The 26,106-nt window shown below is 42.6% G+C and overlaps 2 protein-coding genes across 4 annotated transcripts in view; both read left to right on the top strand.

The window, feature by feature from the left end:
- Positions 1-26,106, top strand: part of LOC133383050 (glutathione S-transferase-like) — a 176,762-nt gene that overhangs the window by 58,417 nt on the left and 92,239 nt on the right. The gene's annotated exons all lie outside the window — the stretch shown is intronic.
- LOC133384324 (glutathione S-transferase A4-like) overlaps positions 1-26,106 on the top strand; it is a 40,650-nt gene that overhangs the window by 2,586 nt on the left and 11,958 nt on the right. For 2 of the 3 annotated variants that reach the window (XM_061626233.1, XM_061626234.1), the window contains exon 2: positions 2,785-2,892. Coding sequence is in view for 1 of the 3 variants with exons in the window: in XM_061626232.1 (XP_061482216.1) it covers positions 2,806-2,892; positions 25,065-25,116 (139 nt within the window). In the remaining 2 variants the exon portion in view is untranslated. Of the gene's footprint in view, positions 1-2,784; positions 2,893-25,064; positions 25,117-26,106 lie in introns of all 3 variants that reach the window. The other variant, XM_061626232.1, reaches the window with a different exon arrangement.

Here is a 26,106-nt window from a genome sequence, read left to right as displayed (position 1 = left end):
AAAGCTTTACCTTTTACCTTCTGAAATGTGCTTGTCATTTGCTGGATGCACAACTGTGTCCAGACTCCAGACTGCGCATGAATGCTGATAGAAAAAGTGCCAAAGGACCCCTCCACACTGGTGTTTTATTGCGGATGTATTCTGCAACATGTTTTTGACAGAATAATAGTGCGTTACTGGTGGATTTATTCTGTTTTATTATGTGTTCTGTGATGCTTCCCCAGTGCTACCACATTATTGTGGTCTGGGTGGAGGAGTTATACCTCAACAAAAGCAGGACAAAAAAACCCCAAACACAGAACATTTGTTGCATGAAAAGTTACTGGATTTCAGCAGGAAATTACAAGGTATCCACTGGTTGGGAAATGAAGTAGTATAACCGCCGCAAAACTTTGCAAGTGCAAATAATAACAGGATTACATATGACCATCCTGATAGTATCATGAACACATATAATCATGAGTGTGCAATAAAAAGGATATCTGGAGGGGCCCAAAGACACAGGATGTTTGCTTGCTGGCTAACTCCTATTTTGAATGGGATAAAGATGTATAAAGAACTCCTATGTACACTTGTCATACGCTCCTAAAGGCTCTGTAGCTTTACAATTGTATTTTAAAGTACATATTAATTTGGAATACAAAGTAAAACATTAATGTTGCTTTGGAGAGGCCACAACCGGTTGAACTGGTAGAACAAGTTTCTAACAAAGATTAATCTATATATGTTTGTGTCTTCTGATCTTTTTTTTTTTTTTTTTAAATAACAGTCCAAAAGCAACTTATGACCCTCTGGTTTCTCAAAAGGCTGATGATAGGTGCTGCTGCATTTGATGTTTAGAGGTATACAAAATAAAGTCTCCACCATATCACATGAAATGTGTCTGATTTAGCTCAGCCTTAAATCGATCGTAAAGGGCTGGAAGTGGGCTAACAAACTGAAACTTAATCCAGACAAGACAGAAGTGCTGCTGACCAAGGGGAAAACTGCCCCAGGGATAGGGTTGCAACCTGTTCTAGATGAGGTTGCACTCCCCTTGAAAGAGCAAGTCTGCGGTCTGGGAGTTCTTCTGGATCCTGCCCTGCTGCTGGAATATCAGGTGGCTGCGGTAGCCAGGAGTGCTTTTGGCCATCTCAAAATGGTCTACCAGCTGCATCCATTCCTGGAAGCAGCTGACTTGGCCACGGTGACACACGCATTGGTGACATCGAGGCTTGATTGCTGTAATGCACTCTACATTGGACTGCTTTTGGAAACATTTTGGAAACTACAGTTGGTCCAAAATGCAGCAGCCAGAATGTTAACTGGAGCATGGCTCAGGGAGCATATTACTCCTGTGCTTTATCGACTCCACTGGCTCCCAATTTGTTTCCAGGCCCAATTCAAAGTGCTGGTTCTGACCTTTAAAGCCCTAAACGGCCTTGGGCCAGTGTACCTAAGGGACCGCTTACGCCCATATGTAATTTAAGATCATCTGCCTCTGGTCTCCTCTGCGTGCCTGGAATGAAAGAAGTTACATTGACAAGCACGTGGAACAGAGCCTTTTCAATTGTGGCTCCCAGACTTTGGAAAGAAGCCCGCTTTGCTCCCTCCCTGGTGATTTTTCGGAAACTTGTAAAAACTATTTTGTTCTGTAGAGCCTTTGGTTGGACTGACTGGTCAGCCTGACACTGTTTTAATTTTTTTATCTTTCATTTTTATCTTTTGAGTTCTTTTATTCTCACTCCCTCATGTGTGTATATGTATGCATAATGCATTTTATGTATTTTAATTGTATTCTATGCATTTTAATTTACTGTAATGTTTGTGTTTTATTGTGTATTTTATTATATATGTGTGTAATTTTAATGTGGCTGTCCTGAGTACCTTATTGTAGGGTAGAAGGGCGAGATAGAAACTTTTAAAGTAAATAAATAAATAAAGTGTATTTTTTCCCAAAATGACAATGTTCCAGGTATTCTTATACCAAAGGGAAATGTTCAAATTATCCAGTTTTCCATGTTTGAGCAACTGAAAGATGAGCAGCAAATGAAAAATACATTATAAGATCTTTAAATAAAATATCAGAGTTACAATCATTAAAAATTGATGGGCCAACTAGGATAACATCTGAATAAGAGCACAGATCATCTTTAAAAGACAATATAAAACATGTTTGTTTAGTAGGGTATTTGGGCTACAGAGAGATGCTTTTCTAGGATCTGTGGTTTTATTATTTATTAAGTTATTATTACATTTAAATCCCACCTTTCCTCCACGGAACTCAAGGTGGCATATAAACATGGTTCTTCCCTTCCTAATTTTATCCTCCCAACCACCCTGTGAGATAGGTTAGGGTGAGAGACAGTGACTGGTCCAAGGTCACCCATTTAGCTTCATGGCTGAGTGGGGATTTGAACCCTGGTCTTTTGGTTCCCAGTCCAATGCTCTAACCACTACACCACACAGGCTCTCAAGTTTTACTCTGCTTCCAGTTTTGGGATGGTGATCAACTAGATGCTAAACATTTTTTCTTTCAGCTGTTGAATTGCTCTAATTGTTATAGTTTTTCCATTTTATTGTTAGTTCTGAGACTGCATATTGATCATTAGCCACATTGTGCATGTAGAGGCAAGTGCTAAATAAAGGCTGTCAAAGAAGACAAAGATCTAGATTTAATTCCCAGATTCGAAATACTGTAAAACGTATATCCTGCAGAATATATTGTTTGTATCGCATTCAGTCTTCCCATAAACATTTAATAACATTTTTAGCTTTTTTTTGCCCCTTTCCTCTCCTTTCCAGAATACCCAACACTTGAACATCATGGCTGGGAAACCAAAACTTTATTATTTCAATGGAAGAGGGAGAATGGAATCTATTCGCTGGCTGTTAGCAGGAGCAGGTGTCGAGGTCTGTGCCTTTGTTTTTCCCATTAGGAAATCTTCAAGTGGATTGCTTGTCTGAAGTTATACCGAGATTATCAGAAGAGCCATTGCCACAACTGCAGCATAGTTATAGCCGTAACAGCAGACAGGGGACTGGGTTTCTAATGTAGATGGTTTGTGGGAGGAGTGTACTCTCACTGCCTGTTATTTTACAATGTGAGTGGGCATTCTTGGATGTCACCCAAGATCCTTTTGATGCAATATTTTTATTTTAAAACTAAGGAAAGGTTAACCAAAGCAGCAATAAGCTTTCCTTACTGCAGGATAATGTTACATCACACAAGCCACACTCTAGTCTTTAATACTGAACTAGGGTTGCCAGGTCTCCGGTTTTCTGCCGGAGTGTCTGGCAAAAGTGGGCCGCCTCCGGCCATATTTGGTGTGAAGAGGCTGATCTCCGGCTTTTGGACCTCCCCTTCGGGCACGCATGCGTGATTGACACGCATGGCTGCTGGGTGGGAGGAGCGGCCGTGATGGGTGTTTCTGGCTGCGGTTTGCATCACGGCCGATAGAGCAGTTTGGAATCTCGTTTGGAAGCAGAAGGCTGCTGGGTGGCAGGAGCTGGAGCAGGTTGGACAGTGGCTGATTGCAGAGAGAGAGAGGCCTGAGAGAGAGAGAGGCCTGAAAGAGAGAGAGGCCTGAGAGAGAGAGAGGCCTGAGAGAGAGAGAGAGAGAGGCCTGAGAGGCCAGAGAGAGAGAGAGGCCTGAGAGGCCAGAGAGAGAGGCCAGAGAGAGTGGCCTGAGAGATGGGGCTCAGCAGTCTCTGGCCATCACCACACCTTGGGGGAGGAAATTCCATCACACACACACACACTCTCACACCCTGGGCCCCCCCTCTTCCTTTTCTGATTGTGGAAAGCTGGTGGTTCCATGTCTGCCACTGCTCCTTGGATTGTTGAAAACCAAATGTTTAAATAAGCAAAATGTATAGCAGGATGAGGTTGCCATGTGATTTTTCCAGCTGGGTTTGTGTGTGTATGGAACTTCAGCAGGTGAACAGGCCCGTCCCCTCATCTCTGTGACAATGAAAGTTCTATGTCTTGAATTTCTGGCTGCCACCCAAAGAAAGCTGGCAGCCCCGGGAACAGGTGGGTGCACAGTGGGTCTTAAAATAAAGAAATAATCTTGCAGATGGAAGGCAGGGAAAACCAGGCCAGGTTCCCCAGGAACAATGTCTGTTTCCTAATCCCTGTCCCTGATAAATCACAGTTTCCATTTTAAGCATCACTTGTGTTGGAATTGTGGAAATGCAACTCGATTTGGGTGTTTCCACGTCTGGAGGGAGACAGAGAGGAGACCTCCAGGTTGCTAGGCTGTGCCTTTCCTTTGGTCATATGCTCATCTTCCTTCCTGAAAACTGATACCTCTTAGGAATGCTGACCACACCTTCCAACTCTCTCCTTCCTGCTGCTTCTCTGTCTCTTGAAGAGAAGAGATGTCTTTGCTTTGTCTCTCTCACCTGCAGCATGAGGGCAAAGGCCATGTCAGGTCCATGAACCTCCAATGCAGGTAGTTTACTAGAACTAGAATCCCTTTCCTATCTATTGTGTATTTCCTTCAATGAAGCAAGCTGTTTCTTATTTTACTCAGTCTGAATCCTCAGTTATTGCTGCAGCGTAAAAGTCTGCTACTTCACAGGGAAAGTCTCTCTCTCTCTCTCTCTCTCTCACACACACACACACACACACACACACACACACACACACACACACACACACACACACACACACACACACACACACACAGCGCTGGGTCTGCTCTTGATCCCAAACCTAACTCTGCTAACAAGTTTCTAGTCTTTTTTCAGCATTGAGTTGCCTCCACTCAAGACTCTGGAAGTTAAACCTCTCAGTGTGCGTGCAAAGCCCCCCGCAGCAGAGTAGAAAGCCTCTTTTTGTCTGTCAAGAGCCATTGACCACCAGCAGCCAAATCAACCTGAGGCCCCAGCTGGCTTTGTCTGTGGGTCAGTGGCCTGAGGAGAAGATGCCTTGGGTCAGCTGCCAGCCTGCCCAATGTGCACTTTCAAAATTCTCCTCAAGCAGAGACTGCCCAGTGCTGAACACCCTCCCGCCTGAGAAGAGCCTGTGGAGCAGGTGATATTGGGGGACCTGCAGGCCACAGCCCGTCCCCCCCTTTTAAATCAAGGGAAGATGGCCGTAACTCAGTGGTAGAGAACATGGACAGTCGCTGCCAGTCGCTGTAGACAGTGCTGATGCTGAACCAGATGGACCAATGGCCTAACTCAGTATAAAGCAGCTCCCTGTTTAAATCACCCTTCATTCAGAACCATAAGGACTAGAATCTTACTTTATTTTTAGGGAAACTGTTGCGCATGCAGAAGGGCCCAGGTTCAGTCCTCAGCGGCATCTCCAGGTAGGGCTGAGAGACACCCCTGCCTGAAGCCCTGAGAGCCGCTGCCAGTGCAGACAGCACTGGGCTAGAGAGCACCCATGGGTCTGCATCCAACATTCCTGGGTAAATGAAGCGGATCCTCGCATCTGGTCCAATCCTGCCTCAGGCCAGGGCTCGGAGTCTTAGTTTGCCTTGGCCACCCTGCTTCATCTGCCCGTGCTGGGAGCTGCACAGCAGGAGTTGGGCCCATCTGTTCTCCTGGTACCTTTCAGTAGTTTTCAGGTTCCCTTAAGGACATAAGAACATCTAGTTCCTCACCCCAACCGTAATAGGAAGCCTGCAAGCAGGACCCTTCTGGGAGGAAGGGCGGGATATCAGTTTAATAGATAAATAAAATAAATAAGCGCAACTGGCCTTCAGAGGCATATTGCCTCCAAATGTTAATGCAGCTTCAAATAGCATTTGCCTTTTTTGCAGCCACATCACACTGTTGGCTCATATTCAGTTTGTGATCAACAACAATCCCAAGATCCTTCTTGCATGTAGTATTGCTGAGCCAAGTATCCCCCATCTTAATAAATGCATTTGGTTTCTTTTTCTAGGTGTAGAACTTTACACTTATCCATCTGTGCTCCCATCTAACATCTCTGCAACACTAAGCTCCTTTCTTCCAATAATGGCCTGGCCTGAGGGCACGTAAACCCTTCTTGCCAGAAGCAAGTAAACTAGATGAAATGTTCCCTAAAGGCGTTGAACTGTGACCTGGCAGACCAGGGTTCGAATCCCCATACAGCCATGAAGCTCACTGGGTGACCTTGGGCCAGTCACTGCCTCTCAGACTCAGAGGAAGGCAATAGTAAACCCCCTCTGTCTGAATACTGCTTACCATGAAGACCCTATCTGGGATCAACTTGAAGGCAGTCCATTTCCATTTTGCATCACCCTAAGCTTGTGAGAAAGAATGACCTTGTCACTTCAGATGGACCTAGGAACACCCTATTTTAGGTAAGATTTCTATTTTAATCTCCAGAGAATTTTTTTTAATGGTATGAGTAGTAATAGTAGACCACCTCACGTCAAACCGCTACACCACACCCCTTTTGAGTTTGATGGGTGACGTCAGCGGAAGCCCCCCGGAAGGCCCACCCCGGAAGGCCCACCCTGTGATTTCCGTTTCTCCTGGTGACCTCACCGGATATCCTGTCCCCCAGAAGCCCCAGCCCTCATGCCCCACCCCGGAAACGGTAGCCCTGTGACCCCCCAGGAGCACGTGGTCCTCGCTGGACCAATGGGCGTATTTTTACTCAAAATGGGGTCCCGGATTGGTCCCTATAGGGGCATGTGACCCATCTATGAGCACGTGGTCTCCAGGGGACCAATCTGAAGAGGTTTAAAACCCCAAAGGTGAAAACAGGGTACCGGAATTGCACCCCAAAGGGGTGCATTTCTGCCCCCTCTCCAGACTGCTCCCTATAGGGGCATGTGACCCCTCTACGAGCACGTGGTCTCCAGGGGACCAATCTGAAGAGGTTTAAAACCCCAAAGGTGAAAACAGGGTACTGGAATTGCACCCCAAAGGGGTGCATTTCCACCCCCTCTCCAGACTGCTCCCTATAAGGGCATGTGACCCCTCTACAAGCACGTGGTCACCAGGGGACCAATCTGAAGAGGTTTAAAACCCCTAGGTGAAATTAGGGTGCTGGAAATGGACCCCGAAGGGGTCCATTTCCACCCCCTCCTCTCCAGAGCAGCCCAATAGGGATAAGTAACCCCTCTACAGCTATGTCACCCAAGGGGGAGGTTTTGAATCCCCAACCAATCAGGAGAGGGGACGGAGAGACCTGGTACAGAGGTGTATTATGGATGCCCAGACACGCTCTGAGGATCGAACATGGAACCTGCCAGCACCCCTTTGAGTCCTACGGAATTAACAATGCCGCCACCCACAGAGAGGCCTAACCCTCAAAAGCACTTTATTAGCACAAGTTCTAATGAAGATGAACGTTTTTCACCAACTAAACTGCTAAAAGAGGAAGAGAACATCCAAATGTGGAACAGCATGTTGGAGGCCATTGCAACAGATAGCGCTGTAATGCCGGTAAGATTTAAGTGTAATCTCCATGCATGGAGAACTGCAAAATATAGGAGGGGGGTAAAAAATGTGAAAACATGTCCTTACTTTTCTAGGGCTCTTCAGTAACTGAAAACTCTGCTGAAGCTAGCTCCCAGCCATGTCCAACACCCCTGTGGAAGACTGTATCATTAGAAAACATTCACATGCAGGTTTGTGGAGGTATTATATGCATGTATATTTTAAAAACAAAGGCCTGTGTATGATTTTTTTCTATTTTTTTCTTTTATAGAACTCTGCAGATCTGACAAGAAAGCATCCAAGGCATATCATCCTTAGAAGCATCCTAGGCATTCAAACCCATGAAACAGACAATATTTTACCAAGAAAACGGAAGACAGCAATGAAATGCATTGTCAGAGCAACTGTGTATGCTATTTTGAAGCAATGTTTACTGCAAAATATGTATAATTCTTGTGAGGGGTGCCTAATTCAGGCCCCATCTCAGAAAAGACATGACTGTCTGACCTGGACAAATCCTGTCCTTTCTAGAATGTTGAGAATTATATGTGGAAAGATCTGTTTTAAAAGTGTGCTCCATGTTGTTATCTTAGCAGCATACAGTCTGAATTGTCTTGTTCTAACACAAGCAACTGTTGATGCAGTATTAACCCTTGTTACAAGGGTAGCCGTTCCCAGAAGTCTGTCAAATTTGTTGAAAAGATACTGAGAGACACTGACCAGTCATATCTAAGCCACATTTTAAATGTTATTAAGAACAGAAGTTACAAAACTTTTCTTACATCTCTCAATGAATCTTCTGAATAAAACGCTGTTTTGGAAACATAGTGTGTTTTTCTTTCTTTTTTTAAAATAAAGATGTAAATAATCTCCTCCTGTGGAACACATGAATGATTAAATTAGGCAGCCCTCACGGTGGTGAGTTAATCATCCTCACCATTTCTGCTTTAATGCCAAAAGTAAATAAATATAATGGATGCTGACCATGAGCAGCTTCCTAGGATTTAATCTTAAATGGTCAGCTTCTCCTAGGTCTTAATTCAAACTGGGGAGATTACGGTTTAAACAGAATAAATGTACAGGATCTGTTTTTTTATATCCCTCTAGGTAAATCTCTGAAAACTAAAATATAGGGTTACCCGTGAGCTAAAGAAGCTGCCCCCTGCATGCAGCATGCTTGTAAGATGTAGGGTTTTTATACTGTATAATCTGAATGAACAGTGTTAAATTCAGGCTTACCAGAGAGCTTCAGTTATAACACCCCCACCCCCACCCCCTAACAACAACAAAAAAGAGCCACTTTGCAACATACCTGTAATATTGTGGAACCAATCACAGATCAAAGATACCCTGTTTTTTTCAGGATGCAGTTATCCCTGGTTATTTTTGTAAAACACATGGTTTTTGCATGGCATCCTAGAAACTAGCCAGCCATGCAGTGACCACATGGGTCAGAAAAATGGCCGTGACCACATGGGCCAGGAGAAAATAAAATGGCCGTAACCACACGGTATGGTCATATGATTCTAGAGGAGATCACCTGGTATTGGAAAGGCCAATACAGGCCGCTCTCTATAGGTAAAAAAAATAGCAGCTCTCCAGGGTGTAGTGTAAACCAATCACAAAGCCAAGGTCTGCATACATTAGGTGTGATGATATAAAAGGGCCTACGCAGCTCAGGATCTATCTTTCATTACCAGGCATTGGTGAGTACCATCTATTGTTTTTCTAACATGATTAATAAGTTTGAGGCCATGTGGCTGTTTCTAGACCTTTTTAAATCATTAATGCGATGCATAGTTTAAACATCTATTGTTTTTCTAGCAGTTTTTAATAAGTTTGAGGCCATGTGGCTGTTTCTAGCCCTTTTAAAAATTCTTTTTAAAAAACTTTTCCCCCCGCAGAGGCTGTCTCTCTGCAAACATTCTTAATCTTCTAGAAGGTAATTGTTTATTTCATTAATGTGTTGCATGGTTTAAACATCTATTGTTTTTCTAGCACATTTTAATAAGTTTGAGGCCATGTGGCTGTTTCTAGCCCTTTTTAAATCATTAATGCAATGCATAGTTTAAACATCTATTGTTTTTCTAGCATGTTTTAATAAGTTTGAGGCCATGTGGCTGTTTCTAGCCTTTTTTAAAAATCTTTTTAAAATAAACAATTTAATCTTCTAGAAGGTAACTGTTTATTTCATTAATGCGATGCATAGTTTAAACATCTATTGTTTTTCTAGCACGATTTAATAAGTTTGAAGCTGTTTCTAGCCCTTTTTAAATTTCTTTTTTCCCCACTGGGCTATTTCTCTGTGCAAACACACTCTGAGCTTCTAGAAGACACATGTTTATTTCATTATTGTGATACATAGTTTTATTTAATAAATATGTTATAGTTTAAATGATGTATAGAAAAGTCCACAGCAATTATTTGCAAGTATATACAGTTTCCTAGCACAATTTAAAAAGTTTGAGGCTGTTAGCGCTCTGCTGAAATAACAGGGTTTAAATTTACTTTTCTTTTTAAATATAGTATAGAAAAAAGCCCCCAGCATCATAAGAGAATGTCTGCAAGTAAGCTCTTTTTTTTCTCGACAAGTTTGCAACATATAGTTTATTTCTGGTCCCAGGTGAAGAATTTCCCCCCTTTTCCCCACAGATTCTGTTCTTCAGGGTGGGAAAGCATCAAAGACAATGCAGCAAAATTCATCCAATCTGTCTGAAGGTAATTTATGCTTGTTATTGGGTTTGTACATTTATTTCTCAGATAGAAATTATACAGGATATATTAAACAGGGAATATTAACCAAAACGGCGGATAGTAATTCTTGAATAAGTCCATGATTCTGATCTTCATATTGTGGAAAGGTCTCTCAAAATGCTTAACAAAACCGTATTCCTGCAATAAAGATAGAGAGTATTTATTGTTATGGCTGAAGGCAGCTAATTTCTCAAACTTAAGAACAATATATTTTTGTTATACTCACCCATCCTCCATTTTCCAAGATCCATTCTGATTTTGTACTTGTGATGTATGCTGTGATGTAATGTATAAGCTGATCCTCATTGCTTTGTGTCAGAGGAACTCCACACATCTGTAATTTTTTAGCGATAATACCTCCAAATAGAATGGTTGTTAAAAGACGACCCCAATTTGATTTTCCATCAGCAAATACAGAATCAACCACTCTGCCAAAAGTATTGCATGCTGCCTCTGTAGATTTAATTTCTAGAGAGTTCAAAAATGGGGCTATTTTTTCTTCAATCTCATCTTGAATTGGGCGGGCAATATTTTCAAAAACTAGGACCGGTTTGAAATGATGTATCTTAGGTACTGTTCTCCCACAAACAAAATTTAAGGAGCTTTGAACCATGATGAATGTATGATTCTCCATCTTTTCTGAATGTGCTGCTAAACCCCAGTCATGCTATGTATTGGTTCCAAAGGGGCAGGTCTCAACATGTATTCCTTATCTTCAGAAACTCCAGGGCCAAGCTTTCGCTATGGTTCTAAACTGAAGAGAAAGATAAGCGCCACCCCTGCCAGGATCTCAAATAATGGTATGATAAAGGACTATGAAAAGAACCAATTTCTAATTTCTGTAAAATTCTCAAGCGTATAACGCTGATATGTTTTCTGGCTGTAGGTAACAGGGTTCAGGAAATTGAGGTGGCAGGACCGTCCCTTAAAAAAACAAAGAAAACGCACCACATAGAAGGACCGCAGACCTCAGATGGTATAGGTAAATAAGTTATTTCAAGTTGTAGTGGTCATTTAAGGTCAATAAGGAAACCATCAAAAGAGCTAATATGTTTGTTATTCCTCACAGTGTACAACAAACCATCACCAACAGCTGAAGTTACAGACATAGAGATCCAGGCTGTTCCTGATCCAGAACCTATACAGAGAAGGTGTGACAGCCCTCTACAAGCATCACAAGGATCCTTAAAGTTATGGATTCCCACACAGGGGCCTGAGGAGCAAGATCTACATAATTGCATTGAGCAGTATAGATTGGTATCAAATACATATGAAGCTATTGAGAACGTGGTTAAAAAAGCTAGAAATATGTTTTAAAAAGCTAGCATGATGATGATGAATGCCAAACAGTATCAAACATCTGCAAATCAGTTTTGTAGAGGGGGCTGTATTGATTCACCAGCCATGACATCACTTCTTAAAGAGATTAAAAAACAACAACAGTATCACTGCAGTGCTAATAGTATTGCTAAGCATGTACAAAGGGGTGGCGGTAAACCCAAAAAAAGGTTTGGGAAAAGCAAACCAACCCAGTCCCAGCTGTACTGGAGAAGGAGGATTAAAAAAATACTGTGCATGGCTAAAAAAACACTCTCCGCCTCTAAAAGCCATAAGCGGTCAGGTAAAAAAGGCTGTAAAAATACTCCTTCTCTAGGCACAGCAGTTCTAAAACATTTCCAAACACCACAGGATGCAGGGTCTTCAGGTTCACACATGTCTACACAAGCTCAGGATGTCTCGCATTCATCTATACCACCCCCAGATAGTGAAGGTGAATGTGCACCCAGTGATCATGAGGGGCTGGTATATGTAGAACGTGTTGCAACATACCGAAGACATTTTGAAGGCTTCCAAGCATTGCACGTTACTGAGGTATTCCATTTTATTAATCTAGACCATATCAGATCATATGCCCACACTGTATCAGAATTATACAATGCCATCCAGATGGTTCTACAGGATATTAATAGTAGAATCGCTCCTGAGGATTTTGTTCAAATAAGGTTAGAGGGTGGGGGTCTATCAGATCCACTATTTTCAGTCAGAAGGAATAGGGATGACTTGAATGCTGAGGACTTTCTAACGCACATGAGCAACCTCTTGCAGAGCAATGCACAAATACTTGCAGATGTCTCTCTGCGTTTGGTTGTTACAATTGTGAGGCCTCCAAATGGTGGAGGCCATAGGGCAATAGGTTCTATACCCAACAGTGCAATCATCAGTAAAAAAAGACAATATCTGGTAGATTTAAACTCCATGGGTAACAATCTCTGTTTTGCTGGAGGGCTCTTAGCTGTTATGGCTGAAAAGTCCCGTACAGATTTCGAATTGTTGACAGCAGCATAAGGAACTAGGCTGGAGTGATCAAAAGAAAGTTGCCCTTAATGATGTTTCATTTTTTGAAGACCTTTTAAAGGTCAACATCCAAGTAGGCCACTTCAGTAAAAAAAAGGGATGGAATCTGTATCACACAATAGGACCAAAATACCCCAAAACCTATACTATGCTTCTCCATGATGAACATTATTATGGAGTACACAATGTAAAAGCTGTTTTTGGATCTAAAAACTACTGTGAGTATTGCAATACATTATACACACACATGCATAACTGTATGTATCGCTGCAGGCTGTGTCTTAGTACAGAATGTGCTAGTAATGTGGGTACACTGCAGAGATGCAATAATTGTAAGATGGTATGCAGATCTGCATCCTGCTTATTTAGACACAGACAATTGGCCTCTAAGAAAAGTGTAAAATGTGAGCACAGAATCTACTGTGTAAAGTGTTCTTCTCTCCAGAATCCAGGGCATGATGACCAAAAATGTAAAGGAAGACAATGTAGTGTTTGCTGGGGGTTTATCACATTGGACAAGAATCATCAGTGTTACATGGCACCTATTAAGCAACCTAAAGTGTCTGTAAAATACGTGTTTTATGATTTTGAATGTCATCAGTCAACAGGCGTTCACATTCCAAATTATTGTTTTGCACAAGCGTTTGCAGGGTAAACTGTGGAATGTTTTAAGGGTAGGCGCAAGGATTGCAAAAAGAAAAGGGGGAACAAACAGAGGAAGAAGCCAAGCCAGAAAAAGAATGAGTGGCCCCCTGCAGGCAAATCTTGGGAGTTTAAGGGTGAGTCATGCCTTGCTGAGTTTATAAACACCTTCACTAAGGATAGCCAATTCAGCAACAGCACATTTATAGCTCACAACTCTAAAGGTTATGACTGTTATTTTATAATTAGTCAACTGATCAAGGAAAAAATGGATGTAGATATTGTTGCTCAAGGGGGGAAACTGCTCTGTGTGACAGTAAACAGGCTAGGTATCAAATTCATTGATTCCCTTAGTCATTTACCCATGGCCCTCTCTAAATTTCCATCTGCTTTGGGTTTTGAGGGTTGTAAGGGCTATTTTCCCCATTATTTTAATACTCCAGAGAACTGGAATTATGTGGGACCGATGCCCAGAGTCGAGGACTATGGTGTACATCAGATGATGCCCGAGGAAAGGGAGAAATTTTTAATTTGGTATGAGAAGAACAAATCAAACATTTTTGACATGCAGAAAGAGTTGGCGTTTTATTGCAAGCAAGATGTAGCAATTTTGGTACAAGGCTGTACCAAGTACAGACATGAAATCATAGAAATGACCAAGGCTCAGAAAGCAGCAAAGTCTGGCACTGAATGGCGCGCTATAGATCCATTCCAGTACCTCACACTGGCTAATGTGAGTTTAGCAATGTTCCGGTTTAAATTTCTGAAGGAGGCCACCATAGCCCTACCCCAACCAGACAACTATCACAGACAGTGTAAGAGATTCTCTACCTCTTCAGTACAATGGTTATCATACTTAGAACATAAAGAAAATATTCAGATTCAGCATGCCCTAAAGGGTGGTGAATTCAAAGCTGGTGATTATTTTCTTGATGGCTATGCAGTCATAGACAATAAGAAAACGGCTTTTGAATTTAATGGGTGTTTTTGGCACGGCTGTGTCCTATGTTATCCTCCTGAAAATAGGAATCCTTTGATGGGTAAATCTTACGAGTCTCTTTACAACTCTACAGAGAAAAAAACTGCTGAACTTAGAGGATTGGGGTATGAGGTCAGGAGCATATGGGAGCATGAATGGAAACAAATGTTGAAATCAGATGAGGAGCTTAAAAACTTTCTGACTTCAGCAGGGTTTCCTGAGCCTCTAGAAACTAGAGATGCTCTCTATGGTGGACGCACTAATGCTATCAGTCTTTATTATAAACCAAATGCTGAAGAACATTTAGAATATTTTGATGTCTGCAGCTTGTATCCATTCGTTCTTAAAAAAAGAGAATATCCCTTAGCACATCCAGAGGTAATATATGAGAATTTTGAACCCATCTCTAATTATTTTGGGATTGCGAAGGTAAAGGTGTACTCACCCAGGGGGTTTTTCTTCCCTGTACTACCTGTTAAGATGAATGGAAAACTCATGTTTCCCCTCTGTGCAACATGTGCAAAAGCACACATGGAATCCTGCAACCATTCTGATGAGGAACGGGCTCTGATAGGAACGTGGTGTACAGTGGAGCTGGACGTTGTTATAGAGAAGGGATACAGGGTGGCAGAAATCTATGAAGTGTGGCATTTTGAAAGGACATCCACGCAGCTGTTTTCAGAATATATAGACACGCACCTGCGTCAGAAACAGGAGGCATCAGGGTACCCTGAATGGTGTGTCAGTGGAGACGATAAACAGAAATATGTAGAGGACTTTCTCAAAAAAGAGGGGGTGTTCTTGCGCCATGAACTGATCTCTGAAAACAAAGCAAAGCGTAATATTGCCAAACTGTTTTTAAATTCTTTGTGGGGGAAATTTGCTCAGAAACCCAATCTGGCTAACACCCAGGTGTTGAGAGATCCTGATGACTTGTTTAACATTCTGTTTTCTGATGCTTTTGAGGTTTCGATGTGTGAATTTATTGATGATGATGCTGCCTGTGTGACTTGGAAACATTCAAAAGATCGTATGACAGTCTCAGGTGGGAAGAATGTGTTCATAGCATGTTTTACAACTGCCTATGCTCGCCTGGAGCTCTACAGCCTGCTTGACAAGTTGCAGGAGCGTTGTTTGTATCATGACACAGACTCTGTTATATTTGTGAGTCAGAAGGGACAATGGGTTCCACCTCTAGGTGATTTTTTAGGGGAACTCACCAGTGAAATCCCTGCAGGTCAATATATCACAGAGTATGTCTCAGCAGGTCCTAAAACGTATGGTTACAAATTGTCAGGAGGGACTGCATGCCTGAAGGTCAAAGGAATAACCTTGACAGCTGATAACTGTACAAAAATTAATTTCGATAGTCTGAAGGACTTAGTTTTTGCCCATGTCTCAGACAGTAAAGAGCTGCCGCAGCGTGAGATAGTGGTACAACAACAGGGTATTGTTCGAAACAAAAGGTCCTGGACTCTTGAAACTAAAACTCTCAAGAAAACCCAGAAGGTTGTCTATGACAAGAGAGTGATTACCAAAGGGTTTAAAACCATTCCTTACGGGTTTTAAAATGGATACACGGTGGCACCACCCCTTCTCAGCCATTCTAGCAGGTCCTAGTAACTGCGGTAAAAGTTTTTTTATAAAAAACATGATGGACAATGCTCACAGCATACTTGCAGCTATGCCTGATAATGTTGTATGGTTTTACAATGTCTGGCAAGCGTTGTATCAGGAATTACTATGTAAATACCCTTTTATTAATTTTGTGAAGGGCTTGCCTGAGAAATTTGATGATGACAATTTGCTGCCTCCTAATAAAACAAATTATGTTATTATTGATGATCTGATGAATTGTGCGTCACAGGATCAAGAGGTGGAAAAAGCTTTTACACAGTACGTACATCATAGAAATCTGAGTATTTTTTTCATTACGCAGAATATTTTCTGCAAGGGAAAAAGCAACCGCACCATCAGCCTAAACGCTAAATATATGGTGTTGTTTAAGAATCCCAGAGATAAATTACAGATTGCAACTTTAGCACGGCAGATGTACCCTAGAAATGCACAGTTCTTCATGGAAGCTTTTGCAGATGCAACACAAAAACCTTATGGTTACCTGGTTGTTGATTTAAATGCCTCCACACCAGAATCTTACAGATTAAGATCAGGGCTTTTCCCTCCAGACTGGCCTGTTGCATACACTATGAAAAAGGCCACTCGTGGTTACAAAAGGTGGTAGCTTAACCGCTCTGTGTTCTTTGAGTCTCGTTAGCCAGTTGGTCAACATGTCCAGCTGTGTAAAAAGAAACCTCCCTCTCTTAAATCTTCTTATTAAGGCTCATCCACATCAGAGGAAAGCCATTTTATGTGCAGCATCAGATGATCTCATTGCTGCAATCTCAGAGATAGCCCTCAACACTTTAAAAGGCAATATTCCTCTGTCTCCCCGCCAGGTGCGTATATTAAGAAAAAAATGCAGCCTTATCAAAAGCCTCAGCAACAAAAGGGTCTCCATAAAAAGGAAGAAACAAATAGTCAATCAGTCTGGAGGTTTTCTCGCACCGCTACTAAGTTTTGCCATCCCTCTAATAACAGGACTGTTAACTAAACAGTGATGGAGCATGCTGAAAAGATGTACCTGGTTCCCAGCCATCAATTAGAACAATTGAAAGGAACCCCTCCTAAGGAGGAAGACATCAGAAAAGCCACAATCTATTCACTCGATACTGAAATGAAGGAAATTCTTCACAGGTCGGATTTATCTCAGGATGAAAAAGCCAAACGTTATGCTGCCCTGCTTCAGAGATATCTAATTCATGTAAGACATAGGGAGGCAGAGAAAGAAAAACTAAACCTGTTTCTACCACAGCCCCAACAGGCCTCTGCAGAACCCCCTGTAAATTCTGATGCAATCATTCAAGAAATACTGGACAGTCTGCCTGCTAGATGTAAGAATCATGCTAGGTTGTTGTTAAACAAAATGCTACAGAACAAGAGTGTTTCCACGTGGAACGACAACGGCGTCTTTGTGTATAAGGGCAAAGCTATAGATGGATCCAATATTTTGGACCTGATTAAAGGAATCACGCAGTCCCGCGCCCTCTCTGTAAAGCACCGACCCATAGGATGGGATGTTTTTATGACAGCCCTAGCTGAACTAAACATTCCTACATTTGTTGTGGGCAGTGCTGCCAACAGGGAATCTTTAGACATGTTAAAGAACCCCTCTATCTCTTCTAAAAAACATGTTGCTGCATGGCTTGACCTATAGTATCTCTGCTGAATGTTTTATAAAGAAATAAAACTTTCAAATGTATGCTTAACCTTATATGCTGACTGTGTCTGATTGTTTTACAGGTATAAAAACCACCACAACAGTATAAACTATTTAAACCCTCAGGGGTGCTTTATTGGGAAACACGGCTATGAAAATCATTGCAGGATATACAGCTCTGGAATGGTTGAAACACAGATGAGAAAGGTCTGGGCATATTTCTCTTGTTTACAATCTGTTCCACCATCTGATCATTTCTCTCTAAATCATAAGAATACAGTTCTTGAACCTGTTTAAATGTTAAACCCTTACAACGCTGTTGTAGAAAAAATACGCAGTGGTAGCCACAGGCGACAGAATCTGGGGCTTGTAATTGTCGGGGTTGAAAAGCAATCCTAGAGGTATTTTTCCTTAGAAATTTTATAATGGTGTTGGGAATCAGCGGGTGGTTTGGAGGATGTCCATAGGAATCAAAAAATTCACCACTGTTATCTTCTGTCAGGTAGATGGCTAGCCAGTGTTCTCCAGGCATGTTGTTTGGATCGGTATTGACTACTAGCCCCACAGGTCTTTGTAGTAATCTCTCTTTGGGGAGTCTTTCACATGGAAACACACCGTAGAAAGGTTTTCACATGTAGGGGTTTGAAGAGAGGATGCGTGTTAACTGCACGCTGTCCATGTTTACATATAGTCATACAATACATTTCTTCTGTGATTTATCTCTATCACGCTGTCAAAAACTCCATACACTATCATGTTGACTGTAGCTGGGAGAGCCCTAGCAAATTGAACTTCTGCTCTCAGATTCCCTGTTTTGATCAAAGAATAGTGATCCCCGCATTCTTGGTCTGGAGACAGGTCGAAAGCAAAAAGAGTGTAGCCTCTTGCAAACTCCTCACGGTTAATTAAAAGAGCCCTATCTTTCATATGTTTGCCAGCTGTTTGCACCAGGCTCATGTATTCTCGAACACAGTTCCCAGTTTCAAATTCTGGCTGATGAGGCTTTGTGGGAATTTGGAAACTATCAACGTACAGAGATACAAAACTGATGTCATAATGCTTAAAGTTAAAAGGGTTTTTATTGTATATTCCACTGAAGGAATCATTATCCACCAACCCTATAACTACTTGCTTGGGTAGCTGGCCCAAAAACAGATTCTCCTGATTGCTGACACGGCTTCCTCCAGGGATGCTAAACACTTTCATGCTGACACGATCCACAGGGTATTTGGCATTGGATGTCAACAATGCCTCTGCATGTCCTAACCGGACACCTGGTGCCACTCTCACCTTCTTTACAAAAAGTGAAGCTGATAAAATTAGCAATTTGTGGCGGCTGTTTGCATCATTTGTCATCAGGCAGAAAGCGTCTTTGTTGCGTGTCAGTTTAATTTTCACATCCACACCGTTTAAAAGCAATTTTTCTTGAAAAAACAGATCAGCATGGAGATGTCCTAGGAGGTCTATTTTCTGGCTTTCAGCTGTCAGTGCAGCCCTTCTAACAAATCCTAAATTATCCCCATCCAGGGTTGCTGTTTCGTGTTCTCCAGGTGTGTCTTTGTAAAATAACCCTGCAGAGAATTGTGTGGCTAGCGTATCATCACTGTAGTTCAGCACAGCTTCTATGAAGGCTCTATAAGGGTAGCAGTTATTGCTCTGACTGATGAGTCGGTCTCCCAGGGTCACATCCAGTTGACTAAAGATGGAGGCCAGCGGATAATTCACTAAACCCACATTAGCATCTCTGGCCAGGTTTGTTCCATCATGGTTCACAATTTTGCAGCACACATATAGCATTGTATTGTTTAAATCCATATAATCTTCGCCATTTCCTGCAATGTAGAATTCTCGAGGTGCAGTTTCCGTTAGCGCTGCCAATGGAGGGACCTCGATAAATAGGCTTCTCTCAATACTGGTCTGGGTAGGCCCTATCTGGAATAGATCTAATTCAGATTTAGTGCATTCCTCAGAACTGCAGTGGATGAAGGCCATGCTGGTTTAAAATATATCTCTTTTTCAGGCCGGTACTGTTTGCCTCTTCTTTCTTGAAGTTTTCTGCTTCTGAGGCTTTTTCCTCAACGGCGGTGCTCTTTTAAAAGGTCGAGGAGGGCCTGTTAATTGTACCCGTGATGCTTTTCTTTTCAAGGCCTTTCTCCTTTTAATATACATCAGCCCTGAGCCCTCTTGTTGGGGTTGTGGATTAACTCTATTCATAACTGCCTGAGTAACCTGTCCTACCACATCTTTAGCGATATTCCTGCTGTTTTAGCATGTGGCTTAATAATCTCTAGGCCTCTTCTCAAAAGTGGTACGGCTTTTCGAAAAAGGCTCCTGAATATCCCCCCAATTCCTGCCCCATACATAACAGGTGTACCATGGTACCCCGGAAGAGCATTTCCAGCCTGGGCCCTGTAATAATTCCGGTAAAGGGTTGGGTCACCGTAGGTTTTCAGTATCACCATTTTTAAAACGGCAAACCTCTGCGTGGGCGAATGTGTACCTTCACAATCACCTTTCCAAAACGAAATGGTACGTTTTTGTTCTGATCCGTCTTTATTTCAACATTAATGGTGTCAATATGATGCTTACTCACAGGAATATAGTGTGGTTTGTCATAAACAATGTTGACACAATCGTTATTCTGTCCACGCACTGGTACAGAGCGCAATAAGGGTACATAGAAGTCCCCAACTATCTGATGCTCTACGAAGTCGGTGTAAATGTATAAAGTGTTGAAGCCTCCTGTAATGTCTGCTGTAAAAGGCAGCTGTCGTACATGGATGTTGGGAAACAACCCTAATATGTGGGCTAGTTCTTCGCTGCTTTTAAACGTACAACCATCATCTGATTTAAGTCTAACCATTCTAGTCACTTGGTCATAGTGTAGGACCATATCGGGGTGCTCACTGCTCTGGTCTAGTATAAGACTGTTCATGTTTTCCAGCAGTTCAGGGATGCTTGAGTAATAACCACGTTGCAGACGATAGGCCCATGTTTTTTCTCCATTACCAATTTCAAATCGGGAATCAGATGTTAGATTGTTCCAGCTGTGTGGGTACTGTATCTCAACCAGACCTACTTCCCACGCCCCTGGTAGATCCAGGGGCCTTGCTAGGCGAATAGTAAAAGCTGAGCTAGTGTTCTGCGGAAAAACAGTTACACAGGCATTGCTAGGCAGAGTAATGTAAAAACCACTATCCCCCATTCTTCTGTGCAGGTTCACAAAGATCAGAAGCACGTACCCAACTGTTGAACTTACTGGGCCAGCCTAAGCATTTCACTAAATGATACTTTTTCCTACCCCTGCCTTTTGTTGATAGAATTGATTCAATCCTGTACAACTTGTCCTGTTTGTCATTAACCTTCTGCAACTCTTCAGAATAGAAAGAACCAATTACAGGCTCCCCAGCATAATCTTTTAACAGGAAGACAGGTTTCCTTCCTCTTCTGATGACCTGATCCACTATAAACAGCTCTGTGGTGAAATTTTGTTCATACCCCTTGACAAATACCCCCTTGCTTTTAGAAATCCTCACATGGTCTCCTTTCCTGAACAGCGTTGATACCTCTTTTCTGTAAATACAGTCTCCATAAATGGTTTTCCATACCGCCAGGGTGTTAGAATGGTTAATATCAATAGGCCTTGCTCTGATAGTTCTATGAAAACTATGATTATAACTTTTTAAGAGTTGTGGCAGGATATCGATATAACTATAGGTATTGTTAGCTGTAAAATACCTCCACATTTTTGATTTCAAAGTACGGTTAAATCTTTCAACAATAGCAGCTTTTACTTCATTATTGCTGACGAAGTGGTGAACTCCATGCTGCTTTAACAAGCCGTTTATGACTCTGTTTAGAAACTCTTTGCCTCGGTCCGTTTGGAGCTTTCGGGGCTTTCTTCCGCTCTGACTGAATATAACATTAAAAGCTTTAGAGACCTCTTTGCCTGTCTTGTCTTTTAAAGGCAATGCCCATGCATACTTAGAATATCTATGACTGTTAAAATGTACCTATAGTTCTTGTTGTGCTTAGAAAATTGTTGCATATCTACTAAGTCAGCCTGCCATTGAGCATCGATATCAGACACAATAGTCTTGTTTCTTTTAAAATGGATTCTGGCTGGCTTATGCAATGTGTAAGCATCTTGGTCTGAAAGCCATGTCATAACATGTTTCCTTCTTAGTGTTTTACTGTGCTTTTTTGCCTCCTGAAATAGATGGTTCACTCCCCCAAAGCTCCCAGCCTCCTCAGGTGTGTAATATGTGGTTTTTAGAATTTCATCATGCTCTCCCATATTGCTGGTTGATACAGGTATGGACACCGGTGGTTAAAGTAAACTATTTTTATTGGTACAAAAAAAAAACAACTCTTGCTTCAAGCTTTCAGGGTTCAGGCTTGGGACAGACACATGAAATGCAGGAAATATTAACAGCCTGCGAACTCTCAATGTGTAGATTTTCCATATCACCATCATGCGTCACATCTTCCTATAGAAAAAAAAAAGAGAGGCACTTTAGCAATGGGGATGCCCCAAACTGGGAAAAACAACACACTAATAAAAATACAGCTCAGAAACACCTACCTGTAGACACCCTTGCTCCATGCCTTCATTTAAATCTTCCAGCCACTCGTTTTCTTCAGCCTCCATTTCCACCATGGGTTTAAAAAGTACACTTCCATCCACAACCTCGGCAGATTTCATAAGTTGTTCTTCCTTCAGGAAATGAGCCTTCAGATCACACCCACAATCACACTCTGTGTCGGACATGGATTCACTAGAATTTGCCTGGAATGAGGTTTCAGGGTCTGGATACTGGCCAGCCGTGAACACCGCTACAGGTAAGTTTGGGGTTGAAACAGACCGTTTTTTACTAAAATGCTTTGATTCTTCCTTTCCACTGCTAATTTTTATACTCGCTGGTGGAAACGATAATCTCCGAGGCTTTACCCGCCTTTTTGAGCGCATTTTCAAAGGGGCTGGAGGATAGGAAAAACCTATTAGCCCATATACTGATTCGCACGCTGGTTCCATGTTTGATCCTCAGAGCGTGTCTGCGCATGCATAATACACCTCTGTACCAGGTCTCTCCGTCCCCTCTCCTGATTGGTTGGGGATTCAAAACCTCCCCCTTGGGTGACGTAGCTGTAGAGGGGTTACTTATCCCTATTGGGCTGCTCTGGAGAGGAGGGGGTGGAAATGGACCCCTTTGGGGTCCATTTCCAGCACCCTAATTTCACCTAGGGGTTTTAAACCTCTTCAGATTGGTCCCCTGGAGACCACGTGCTCGTAGAGGGGTCACATGCCCCTATAGGGAGCAGTCTGGAGAGGGGGTGGAAATGCACCCCTTCGGGGTGCAATTCTGGTACCCTGTTTTCACCTTTGGGGTTTTAAACCTCTTCAGATTGGTCCCCTGGAGACCACGTGCTCATAGATGGGTCACATGCCCCTATAGGGACCAATCCGGGACCCCATTTTGAGTAAAAATATGCCCATTGGTCCAGCGAGGACCACGTGCTCCTGGGGGGTCACAGGGTTACCGTTTCCAGGGTGGGGCACGAGGGCTGGGGCTTCTGGGGGACAGGATATCCGGTGAGGTCACCAGGAGAAACGGAAATCGCAGGGTGGGCCTTCCGGGGTGGGCCTTCCGGGGGGCTTCCACTGACATCACCCATCAAACTCAAAAGGGGCATGGCATAGCGGTTTGACGTGAGGTGGTCTACTATTACTACTGGTATGCTCCAAGCAACTGTGGTTGATACAATGTATCATGTTTAATGATATCACTAGGGCCCACCCTGTGATGTCACTAGGGCTCGCCCCCTGATGTCACTAGGGTCCGCACTGTGATGTCACTAGGGCCCACCCCCTGATGTCACTAGGGCCCGCCCCCATTTTCTCAGGTTTTTGGATGGTTCCGACCTGGCAACCCTATACTGAACTGCTAAAGAAAGATTCCAGGCCTTAGGACCACCTGGTAATCACACTGTCTTTCTTCCTAATCCCAGATATATGCGTCTGCGCACATGTGCATGTGTGTCTGTATGTTTGTTTGTTAAATTTCCATCCCACCTTTCCTCCCAGAGGAACCCGGGGCAGCAAACACTTCTGTGCACCTCATTATGATTCCCAATGAAGGGGAAACACCCTGCACACCTGGACCAGCTTAGGCTTTCTCTGTCTGAGGCAGTGGTCGATGGTGCCCATTGGGACTGACAGGGCGGGAGGCAGGGAGACCAGCAGTATATGGAGCCAAAGCTGATGGCAGGCAGAGTCAGAACCAATGACAGGAAGAGTAGCCTCATGACTGGTTGTAGGAAAGAAGGCAGGCAGATGGGGCCTGGCTGATGGCAGACTGAAATTGGTGGACCAGTGCCCCATTTTCACCCTAACGTACAGTAACAGCTAAGTGAAAAGCTCTTTTGGGCCTGCCCTTTCTTTATGCCCCACTTTAATCTACTGGCTTTCTAGAGCAATTGCCCATTATGGCCCTACCCTAGAGAAACGACTTTAGGAAGCCTGCATGTAACATGCACATTCAGTATCACTCTGAATGTGTTTCCTCTGCCCTCAGCTAAGTAAACAGCCATGATCAGAGCTGCAGTATTCTCACACAAAGTGGCTACCACATGGCCTGCTGTACATGTGAAAGGGACAAAATTATAATTATGCAGTAGGCACTATACTAGACCCCATCCATCCCAAGAACTGCACACACAGCGGCATGGGAAATGTGTATCAGTCAGTAGAAATGTGTCATACTGAACAGACTGCACTGATACATATGCATTCTTTTCATACCTAAAATTGTAACTGAAGTTTCAACTGTTGGGGCTTCTCTTTTCACTCTAGAGGCATGCAAGAAATGCAAAAAATATATTAAAGCAGAAAATTAATAACCTTTTTTTTAGGATCTTGTTTTATATTTTATACAAGTAATACAGCAACAAAACAAGAAAAAACTATTAAAAGCAGGGGTTCATATGATTCTTGTTTTACTCCTCTGGAATTCTGGTAATATGTGTATCTTTTGCCTAAATGGTGAGGCCAGATTGCATGATGTAACCATGCTGGCAAGATAGCTAGCTGCACCCCTCTCTACCTGCATTAGATGAGCACTGCTCACATAATATGTAACCACATGCCAATTAAGACAGTGTGTAAACTAGAACATAAGCACTTGGCAATGTTCATCTACTATCTGGTAGCTGTACAATCTGTTAATATTTAGTAACTCTGTAGTCTGTTAATACTTGATAGGTAAAGGTGTGTTCTTATTTTAAAGTAACACCACTTAACAGAATAACATTTGGTGTTCCAGCACCTAGAAAAAAATTAATCTACCTTCTACATGAATTAACCCCCCATATCAGCCACATGTTTACTTACTCAGCATTCCTGATACAGAATAACCCATTTGTGCTCTGCATAGTACTGTGAGACACCTACAGCTGGCTCTAATACTGCTTTACTTTTTCACCTCAATTTGTCAAAAAAAATATTTTTTAATGTTTTCTTCTCGCTGTACTCAGGGTATATAAATTATCTAAAGTGATCACTGACAAAATAGGCTCTGGCCCATAATAGCATATGCCATAATAAATTTGTTGATTGTTAAGATGCCAAAGGACTCTTGGTTGTTTTTTAAAAAACAACAGTCTATATTATTATTCTCCCTTTTCCAGTTTGAAGAAGAATTTTTGGAAACAAGAGAACAATATGAAAAATTATTAAAAGGTAAAGCTACAGATTCAAGACCTTTGTCCAAATCCAGAGCCCTGCGTGTGCCTCAGTGATTCTAATGCAAGAGTGCTTCTCTCATTTGAGGACTTTCTCTTTGTGGAGGAGGAAACCCATGCAGGCTGATCAATGGAGTTTTGCATTCCCAGTAAAGTAGAGATAGGAGACTTCTGGCCTTTCAGATATTATTGAGTCGTAACTCCCATCAGCCCCAGCCAGCATGATTAATGGGCAGGCATGATGGAAGTTGGTGTCCACCTACATCTGGAGGGCTACAGGTCCCTGCCGCAAAGTCTCCCTCCTTGCCTGTACTAGATCACTAGTTCTGTTAGCTTGTGGTTGGGACTACTGCTCACCCCATTTTCTCTGGCATTGATTTCATTTGCTCACTCAGTTCATTCCTGAGAATCCAGATGGCATTCATCCTCAACTGTTGCACTTCCATATTATCAACTTTTATCACAACTTTTAAAACTTCAGCGGCAACACAGTTATTTCCAGTGCCTGCAGGAAGAAGAAACCATCGCCCAAGGGAAGGAGAGGCTGCTGCTCTTGCTGCTGCTGTGCTGCTGCTGCTGCTGCCGTGGGACCACCACCTCCACCACCCTTCCCAGAGGGACTTCTGCCTGGCAGGACTAGGCCCCAGGTACCCAGCCAGCCAGGACTGATTCTTACCACCTGTCCCTCTTTGGAAGGAAACATAAGCTGGCTGGCTGAGGTGGCCTGGGAGACCCAGTGCCTGCAGGAGGAAGAAACCATTGCCCAAGGGAAGGAGAGGCTGCTGCTCTTGCTGCTGTGCTGCTGCTTTCTTTTTCTTTTTCTTTACTTTTTTGTTGGTGTGTTGATGCAATTTGAGATGAATGGGTGCCTGATTATATGAATGTATGTCTGAGTGAGTGTGTATGTTTATATGCTGTATATATGGCTGTATATATGGCTGTTTTTATACGTTTAATTGTTGTATATTTTAGTTGTATTATGTGCTTT

Source organism: Rhineura floridana, chromosome 4 (genome assembly GCF_030035675.1).
Source record: "Rhineura floridana isolate rRhiFlo1 chromosome 4, rRhiFlo1.hap2, whole genome shotgun sequence".
Classification (NCBI taxonomy): domain Eukaryota; kingdom Metazoa; phylum Chordata; class Lepidosauria; order Squamata; family Rhineuridae; genus Rhineura; species Rhineura floridana.
This window is presented reverse-complemented; position numbering and strand designations above follow the sequence as displayed.